The following is a 10,344-nucleotide window of genomic DNA, read 5'->3' on the forward strand; positions in this document are numbered from 1 at the left end:
CCCTTCCCCAGAGCCAGCGCTGCACAGCGGGACACACGCAGGATGTGGTCTGACGCCAGTCTGATCTCGTTCAGCAGGGGTAAAAGGGGGTTTTCCTGCGGCATCTGAGCTGCCAGTTCAGCCAAGGCCACGGCCTGGTGGGTCTGAAACATGGTGATGGAGCTCAGCGGACAGGGGGTGTTGCCTTGGGCTTTGTAGATTTTCTCCAGCTGTGCCGAAGAGAATCTGCAGGGCTTGGAAGGGAGCAGGGTGGGCCCGCTCACACCCTGGATGTGAGACRGAGCCAAATAAGCATCTAAAGACGGCTCCATCGGAGGGATGCCCACCAGGTCTGCCTTTTCCACATCCAAGTACTGACCCTGTCCGGGCACGAAGGCGTGGACGGACAGCGGTTTGCTCCAAGAAGACGTCAGCTCCAACACAAAGTCCGGAAACATAGGCAGACGGTGCTTCACATCAGCCGGTTCAGACGGGAGAWAAAACCCTGCGAACCTCGACGGCTTTTGAGCAGGACGGRGGTCGGGCCACTGTACCTCCAGTTTAGCAGCAGCTCAGCGGCACAGGGACAAGAAGGATGAATCCTGGTCCACCCTCTCAGCATCGGGGGTGGAGTGAGCTGGGCAMGGCTCCTCGTCGTCTTCGGACAGACTGAAAACCTCCTGCTCCATCTGCAGAACATCGTCCTCCTCTTGGTTTAGATCCAGTAGAAACTGGGTCTCACCCCCCTCGATGTCGGGTGAGGCCGCCTCGTGCTCCATCTGGTCCGCCCAGCTAGCAGCGGGGGCTTCGACCGCTGAATCCTCGTTTTCGCCGGACTGAGCCGTCTGGCTGGATTCGGAGAGCAGTGGGTCTTGTCAGAAAACAGCAGTTCCCCCAGCATTTTCTCCAGGAATTTCACTCTCCTCTCCAGTGTCGGATGTGAAAGTCCAGCACAGGCCCGGCAGGACTCGGGCTCCACAAGTGCCCGTCGAGCGTGAATGATTCCTAGGCAGGCCAGGCAGGCCTCATGCTGGTCCTTCTCATGAAGCTTAAAGCCGCACCCCTGAGGACAGGGGCGAACAGAAGACTTCGGCTTTTTCGAAGGTGATTTTGTGCTCATCGTGAACTAYAAAACAGATTTTCAGCAGAAAATAAAGGTCACTTAAGTAGCGTCGAGCGGCAGACACATGAACTAGCAGGTAACGCAGTTAGCACCAGTAAAGCTAGCCTAAGAACCTTAGAAGCTGAGCTAACTAGCAGCAGCTATGTGAGCTCAGGTTTAGAGGTGACTGTCGCGAGGTGAAGGGCGATAGAACTGAGTAATGACACTAGTGACTCCGAACTTATAGGGTGAAGGCGGAGCCTGTCACCCAACGTTCAACGTCACCACGTCATCGGTCTAAAGACGTGATTAGAGGTGGTTTCAGCCAGGCGCGTGAGGGCGCGCATGTCCCATGTACAACTGTGTGTTGTACTGAGTGAAATGACTGAAAAGGAACTGAACAAACAGTGGAGGAGGTGAGCTGGTTGAGCAAAGCAGAGCAAACAAAAGCTGTAACCATCAGTGGGATCTGCACATCCTATTCACAAAATCTCTTCCCCAAAAAGAKCTTCGTGGTCATCCTGTTGCTTCGCGGAGCTCGCAGGAGAGTACCCTGTACTCTGCTCCGGCATTTTTCACAGTGGATCTCAGCCTTTCAACCACATTCATGAGAGAGACTTTTAGCAATGAGGAGCAGAAACAACAAAAGACTGCAAAGGTTCAGACACAAAAGGTGGGCGTKAGGAAAGCAGAATCAACCTGCTCCTCTGACCACGTGGCGACAGTCCCTCACCATTGTGTCTGCACATGTTGACTTTCAACTCTTGGCGACGAGAGCCCCCCACCACCACCACATCCACACACACACACACCCTATTCCTCCCTCTATCCAAACCYCGAGGGAGCTGGGGGTCTAAAAATAGAGGCGGCAGCAGCCTGCAGCAGGGAGCTGATTCTGCATGCAGCCCCAGTCTCTACAGCACACCGTCAGTCAGACGGACACACAGACTCTGGCTGCTGCCGTGTGCCGACCACCTCCGGTCAGCTGCACTACGTGCTCCGCACCAGAGACGCCAGGTTAGATCAAAGTAGGTTTCACCTCTGCTGGGCACTCGCAGGCAGCACATACAGGCCAGCGCTGTTGCCGGGAGGAAGGGACAGCAGAGYGGTGTTGGAGGGAGGGGGGAGTCGAAGCCAGTGTGAGTGCAGTGGAAAACAATAGGCTACAGTGGGATGTGTTGGGGAAACAAAGGCTTGGCTCATGTGCTATTGCTAAATCTTGCTGTTCTCTTCCCAGTTCTCCTTTCCTATCCTTCCAAAAACACTCAGAAGTTATAAAAAAATAAATAAAATAAAATGTTTTAAAAGTGCAACTTTCAAAGAAACTGAGGATGCATTCTGTTTCTGTATAAAATACCCTCCAGTGAGTGAAAGCTCAGYGCCTTGAGTGTGAAAACACAGATCACAGACTGATGCAAAGATGAAAGCATCATCGCAGAGAAAAATCTATCAACAASGGAGTCAGTAAGTAAGTGACAATATAAAGGACAGAGTAAATGTGTTGAGTGAGCCGTTTCGAGAGGCAGCCAGAGAAGGCCAAACTCCATTCCATAACATTTATTAAATACTGCCTGTTGTGGCCGACCTCCGCCTCACTGCTCCCAGCAGTGCTAAATCTAATTACATGTTCTACCTCTCACGAAACATGTTTACCAGCCGGGGAGGACACAACCGCGTTTCATCTTCTGAAAAATATCTGGCAGCCTGCTCCGCTCGGTGTGCGGGRAAGGAGCAATTTGCTTTTGGCGAGATCATTTCAGGATCACTACCGGTAATTGCGTGAAGTAAAAAGGAAGTCAAGAACCCGGTGGAGAAGCAGCAAGACAGAAGGAGGAAAATAAATCAAATTTTAAAAAAAGGAGCAGAGGGAAAACGGGCGGGCGGTCAGTGGAGAACAGGCTGCGAGGTCTTACCGAGCTGAAGGCCGTAGATGCCCAGGCGTGGATCGGTGGTGTTGTGCAGCCGTCTTTTCTTTCTCCAGCAGCGGGCGGGGTAAGTGTACATCTGCCCGGCGGCAACACCTGTAGAATCACGGTGAGGAGGAAATAAACAAGACAGTTTCAGCCTGAGTCATGACAAAGAAAATACCATGAAATTAAATGTCAAGTATTGCTAAAACTATACACTTTAGACACACAACTGATGAATGGTTCAATCAATACAGTGGAACAAAATCTAATAATTACATTATTTAACTTTTGAAATAAAGAGATATGACAGCTCCACAATTTTGAACCCTTGGCCTCTTAAAGGGGCAATATCATGTAAAATCAACTTTTTTGAATTTTATATCATGTTATAATGTTCTGCTCTCATAAAAAACGTGCCCAAAGCCTTGCTTCGACTCATTCATGCATGTCTGAGAAATCCTGCAGCGTTTTTAGGAAGCCATGCTGAGGAGCAAAACGATAGGCGGAGATCAGAAACATCTTTTGGGACCAGAAACGCCCCTGGGACATGTCTTCTTTAAGCCGAACTTCCTCATGGAAATGTATTTTCAGATGCCAAGTGAACTGCATCATGGCGGCCCCCCACCCCGCACCGAAATGGGAGAGACAAAAGCGAAGCTGGTTCTTAAAAGAGACAGAGGCCAATTTCAAGGCGTTTAGAAGAGGAAGTGATGAGAAGATAAGTTTATTTTCTATTTAAACATAAAAACAGCATTTTAATAACAACTAAAGGTGACATAGATACTTTATTATGGTATAGTATTTAAATGTATGCCTGAGAAACACATAATATTGCCCCTTTAAGATTAGAGTAACCTGTCTGAAATCTGTATTAAGTATAATTCTCCAGATCTGAGTAAAATAGATCCTAAATTAGAGTATAAATAACAGCTTCCTGACAAACATTTAAAGTGCAGGTCTACTAAATTTGCTGCAACTTAAATTCAGCACAACATAAAAAGCTTGGATTTTARTGACTATATTCCCTAAATGTAAATACGGTATGCTCAGACTAGAATGCCTTGAATGCCTCTGGAGAAAGAGGTAGATTGTTTTTCTTCTGTGCATTCTGTGCTGGTCTGTWTATCTGTGTGAGCCTTTGTGTTTTCCCTACCGGGGCTGCGTTGGTGGCGTTCCATCCAGATGTAGCAATTGTTCTGGGCAACGCCAGTCTGAGAGTCCAGGAACGGCAGGCGGACGCTGCGTTCAGCACACAGGCGGGCATTGTAGCTGCGGCACTGCTCGATGGCCTCCTTATAGAACTGGTCTCCCAACCTTCAGGAGGGAACATTTGCAGCAAATATCACTGACAAGGTACTGAAATGTTGAGTTACGGAGTACAAACAATTACTTTACAGGTCGACGGTAACTTTAATCTGCGAACACGACTTTCAGGCCTGCTGCTAATAAAACTGTGCAGCAGGTTTGTGTTCAGCAGAGTTCTACAACGAGGAGAATAAGCTGCTAAAACACCTAAACTGAGACACTGATGGAACAACCTCTTGTATGTTCAGTCAGGTAAAATGAATGGTAATTTAAAAAATCTTTTCTTTTTATTGAGAAATCTGAGATTGGTACAAACAGCTTTGGTACAAACAGCTTTAGCATAGTCATATTTTCTTTAGTTATTGAGGTGCTGGTTTGTGAGCTGCAAATGGTTATAGTTGCCTCTGTTGGTGCACAGAGAAAYGTTTGAATCAGCTTTTAATTTYATTATTTTATGTCTAATTTAAGAAGAAAATCCAGGTGGTTCCTTCTACAGCAGGGGTCTCCAACATTTTTTTTCCTTAAGAGCTACTTTCACAAATCAAAATTGTCCAAGAGCTACTTTTTGCTACATTTAATTTTAAACTTTAAACCATTGGAATAAGCTTGTTTTGCACCAAAAACATTGTCTTCAATTCACATGAAACCACCACAAAGAACACTGAATTTACATGAACGGGCTTTTTGTGTTTATCCATTCATATTACAGTGTATTTCACATTACTAACAGGGTTTAACCGGGACAGAATTGTGCACAAATAACATCCAATTTTTTTCTCTGCATTGTAGACTCCAGCAGGAAGAAACCCTGTGCAGTGATGAATACCGCAGCGGGAGGGTTTCCCAGGAGCTCAGYATAGTGTGTGTGAAAATGAACGCCGAACAACCATGTAACTGCACATTGATTGCCGATTGACCATACTGAGCCCTAAACTGTTTGAGTGACAACYAAGGAGAAGAGWYATCTACAGGTTCATTGGAATTAAATGAAAGTTTGTTTGGCCAGTGACAAATTAAATGTTGCTTCTCCTAATTTTTGAAAAGCACTGAAGAGCTACTTTAAATGAGCTCAAGAGCTACTGGTTGGAGACCCCTGTTCTACAGTGAATACGAGCATTTTTTTAACCCAACAATGTTTTCAGAGAAGGAGGATGTGACTCATTTAACTTGAAAGATTTCAAAAATGAAAATTAAGCGCCTCAGGAACACCACAAATRTTTTTGCTCACATCATTTCCCATCCCTCAGAGTAAAGAATATGAATAAGTAAAAAACATCAAGATGATGACAAACACAAATTCAGACATGGTACAGCTGGATTTCCATTAGCTGCTCAGTCATTAGATCGGAGTTTGTACTGCCCAGTTACCAACAAGAGGACTTTAGACAGAAATATCTGAGTTAAAACATATTTATCGCTTAATTCTAAGCTGGAGGATCATTTGTCAAAGATAAAAAGTGTTCAAAATCTTGACGCCACTAATCCTACAAAGTTGTCAAACTGTATGACATTTGTAAACCATGGCTTTACACATTATCTTTCCCAAGAATCAATTTCATTCATAAAACTACAACACTTTACAGTATTACATTTTAACCAGTGTTTTGTGAAAATGATTTCAATGAATACAATTATCAGGAAGAGTAGTTAAGTTTGTTAAGAAGATGCAGCAAAATGCACAAAGTGGTAAAAACTGTAACTCACGACTACAAGAAAGTTCTGGTTAATAAAATGTTCATTAACATTTTCCACATGTAGTGTTAGAGCTGAGAGTCGGATGCAGTRCATAATCATTAAAACTGTTACACCAACACTGAACGTGCTTGTGTTGGCAGAAGACCTGCAGAAATGTTAGTTTATAGTCTGCTGTTGTAGATTCTTAGGAGAAGGAGAAAACACTTGGACATTAATGAATAACAACAATAAAATAAAATAAAAGATATATTTTTGTTGTTTWTAGTGCAAGTCTCCAAAAGTGTTCTGCAGACTTTACTCTGCCTATAATAAATACTCATCCTGTAACACTTGTCAACCTGCACAATGCTGTTAGTCTGTTCAAACGTCAAATAAAACCCTTCAATCTTAGCTTCAGTGTGACAGCAAACACTCTCTACACTTTTCTGATCGCTGCTGTGGAGAATTTGTGAACGGGGGTTCAAAGCAGCCCATTTACAGCTGTTCCTCAACTCTGCCCGTCTACGGAGGTTTAACACATTATTGCCTCTGCATGCTCTTTGTTTGATTTGATTCCTGATAGACTGTGAGTTACTCTGCTGCTGTGTTAGATCACATTAAAAAAAAACAACACAAAATCCAGGGTCTGACATGAAGTCACTCCTCTGACCGTCAAGCAACTCAAAGACTMGCACTTTACTTCCACTTTTCTTAGTGCCACTGAGATTTTGGCAGTCCCTCAGGGTTTCGGTGTTAATATTCAGAGCGAAATGGGGGTGGATATTTCACATTCAAGCCCTCAATCTCTGCCACACGCCTGGTATGGTAATTAGCCTACTTAATTAATCGCAGCAGAGTTCCTAGCACAAGGGCAGGTTCTTATTTGACTACGGAGAAGATGGGGAGTAAATCTAGACAAGGTGCTTTTAACAGGTTTTTCACAGTCTGAAGTATTATCACAGGGCACATAATAGCCACGGGTTCTTCTGGTACAGCCAAATAATGAYGTTCCTCCATGTGTTCTCAATTACAACATTAGCAAGACGGCCATCTTGAAGAGGAACTAACGAGCTACAGGCCCACAGACGAGCCGTGCATCTTAAGCTAAAAGCAAAGAAGGTGCTGACTTTTCATTGTCTTTCATCGTGTCTTAAAACTCAACGCGACCATGTTCAGCAGTTGAGGAGTCACGTTAGAAGAGCCGTTTTGCACAGAGAACACAGCTCTGCGAGCAGCGTGTGGAAGGTTTCATGTCAATGTTAGCGGGGAGAGCAAACATTCACAGGTACAGTGTTGAGAGCAGGGAGCCGGGGAAAGGTGTGAGGGCAGGAGACRAGAGGGAAATCTGAAAGTAAAAAGCAAGACAGCAGGGGTTGTAAGCTAACAAGCTGGTCATAACAACCAGGCATGGACTGTATTCTCCGTGATCTAATTGTACCCTGACAGAATAGTTAATAATCTTATCATTTCTCCCTGCCTTGCACACAAAATCAAATCAAATTCTCCCCTCACACACACATCGCCATTAATTTGGCTTTACCAGGCAAAAAGATTCACATAAGAAATCACAAAAAGGAATGCGCCTTAATCAGATTTGTCAGAAAGTTTAGAGCTTCTGGTTCTTTTCATTAGTAGCCTGRTCTTTGACTTCAGATAAATATTTGACTCATTAACGTGAAAAGTGTTAAGATGTGTCCTAAAATGTGTGAACTGCATTTGAGTGAGTGAGTTGTCCCCGGCAGTAAACACCTGTCAAACTAACCCGCGCGCTTGATTATCATCACACAGCTGTAATGAGACAAAGTGTGATGTGTACGTTTACGGAAACAGATCAGCTGCAAAACGCTCCCCGAAGTGGCGAWTGTGCCGAGCGGATGAGAGACGGGGTAACGGTCAGGATGATGACTGAAAATACAAATGAGAGACTGAAAAACTGGAGGGAGAAAGCTGTCCGAGCCGTGATACATCCTCAATCAGAGAGCCGTCACTCCAAGCTGCAGGTGCGCCGGTTAAGGTGAGAGATCTTTCTGACACCTGTAACGAGTGACAAGACCTACATGTCAGATGTCATGTCACAGGAGGTGAAAGAGATCCACACCCCCACTCTCAGTAGACATCTATAAATCAAAACTACAGCAGCTGATGGCTATKTTTGCTTAAATATGCAGGAGCTGAGAGTTTAAAAATGGAGGAATGTTGAAAGAAGCTGAATCAAGCAGGACAGACGCACAAAATCCTAGAAAGGAACAGCAACATTACCCTCAATGTGTCTGATGTAAACAACATCCTGACTGAAATTAAAAGATGGAGCTGCCAACAGCAGACAGGACAGGAAAAGAAAATAAGGAAATTCCTTAAAACGTAATACCACTGATGGTCAGAGGATGAGTGAACACACTCCAACAAAACATTAGAGTTTCCTGTAAATAATAATAACTGAAATAATTAATCAGTTATAGTCATTATCATATTATGAGTACAGATTCCTCCTGACCAGACTTCTGGCTGTTGGAAAAAATAAAGTCTAAAATAACTGCTACTAAAACAGATACTTGCTGTAAAATGTTATTTACATAATGCGTATAAAATATCTAAATCCCTGGAAAATATATGGGAGAAATTTTAATTTCTTAAACTTGACTTGAAACAYCTTTGAGAATTTGGACCCATTATTTTATTTATATCTGCTGGTTTGACCAATTTGTCCCGCTTTACTTTTAAATTTGCATTTTCTAATCTTTTCTCCTAGTTGTTGCTTTTTGTGTTTGTGTGAAAGAAACTCCAATAGAGCAGCTAAGAAARTAAGAAGTTTCACTAAACACGAACTAGCTTTGTTCCCCCCCCAGCAGCTAAGGAGTGACTTCAAGAAAACCTGAGAGCCTGGCAGGGACTTGGAGCCTTGTGCTGTTCTGTCTTCCAGCCGAGTAGAAAAGATGAGTGTGCACAGAAGGAGGTAGAGAAAGAAGCAAATCTTGTGGCTGGTGAAGCCCTGCGCTATCAGCTTGTTTCTGCCAACGGTTCATCGTGCCACATGGTTGCATCTGTAACGTGAGCATGTGTCAACACACATTTTGCATATCTGGCAACATGGAGAGCGGCTCACAGGGAGGCTTGTGACAAAACTTCAGTGTATATTCTGAAAAGCCCTTAAGTAAAAAGTATGCATGAGTTTTTTTTTTTCTCTCTTTTGGAGGGTTTCCTAAAKTTGCAGGTGCAACGCTGCTTCGCAGGAAGTCAGAGCTACCACATAACAAGCGAGGGGGAGGGCCTGAACTGAGTGACTGCATCCTGACAACAACCTCTGATTACACCAATCAGAACAACAGTGTGGCAGAGGGCAGGAGCAAAACCAGACAGTACACCTCCACACTTCAGTGCAAACAAACAGCAGGCCTGACTCACTGAAACTCTACTCAACATCGATGACAAACAGGGAAGCGTCAGGCTGATGTGGTGTCAGCAGAGCCGCGGATGAAAGATGAATCCGGTTGGTGGAAAACTCCAGCTGTGGCTCAAATTTTAATGAGCGGTTTTACTAATTAAATATCCCGGCCTCCATTTTAATCAGCAGATTTGGGAGATTACTGTCGTTCCCGCTCACAGACAGGAGGCAGACCTCACAGAGACGCTGGACTTGCACACTGCAGCTTCATCGACTACACTGCAACAATTTATTCTTTTAAAGTCAAACCAGCATTTCATTTCCCTAACGTAAACCTTCTTAATACAAAAAAGGTCAAACTAGTCCACAAGACTGACATCCAATTAGTGTCAAGTGTGACTAATTATAATCTGACAAACGTGCGAAATGGAGTCAGAAACCCAAGACAGAGGCTAATTATAGCAGATTGAAACACTTCATTAACCACAGCTTATAGCAAGGAGACATTCCACATCACTCGCTAAAACGTCTTTGAGATGAAACAGCAGCTTGACAGCAGATGCAGGAAGAAGCTTGTTGGGACATAAAAGGGAGAAATAGTCCGGCAGAGTAACAATGAAATACACTTTCCAATAAAAATCCAGCTATCCTGATAAAACACAGACGATTGGTGAAAAGCTGTTACATGGAAGCTGTGATTTTTCTGGGCCATTCCCTGGTGGGTAAAACATAGGCGCATGAAACAGATGGAAAACATCTTTCCTTTTTTTAAACCACCCGTGTTTCCTTAAGCAACATCCAGTCAGTGCACAGGTGGGGGAGTTGTTTTACTGACTGTTCTGCATCGTTTCAGATGGAATCTGAAAATGTTTTRATTAATGTGTCTTCTCAGTGGGCAAGTGAATGCATTCAAGTCTGCAAGACCAACACGTTACCCTGCTCATATATATAGATATTTCTAACCTAACAAAACAAATAATAATAATAATAAT

At 44.0% G+C, this 10,344-nt stretch overlaps 1 protein-coding gene across 1 annotated transcript in view; it reads right to left on the minus strand.

Moving 5' to 3' along the window:
* The window catches only part of LOC106520309 (zinc finger protein DPF3), a 20,004-nt gene that overhangs the window by 5,825 nt on the left and 3,835 nt on the right, over positions 1-10,344 (minus strand). Inside the window, exons 2-3 of the mRNA XM_014012311.1 lie at positions 4,145-4,305; positions 2,995-3,102 (exon numbers count right to left, since the gene is read on the minus strand). Of these exons, the coding sequence (XP_013867765.1) occupies positions 2,995-3,102; positions 4,145-4,305 (269 nt within the window). The remainder of the gene's footprint in view (positions 1-2,994; positions 3,103-4,144; positions 4,306-10,344) is intronic.

This window comes from Austrofundulus limnaeus, unplaced genomic scaffold (genome assembly GCF_001266775.1).
Source record: "Austrofundulus limnaeus strain Quisiro unplaced genomic scaffold, Austrofundulus_limnaeus-1.0 Scaffold2, whole genome shotgun sequence".
NCBI lineage: Eukaryota > Metazoa > Chordata > Actinopteri > Cyprinodontiformes > Rivulidae > Austrofundulus > Austrofundulus limnaeus.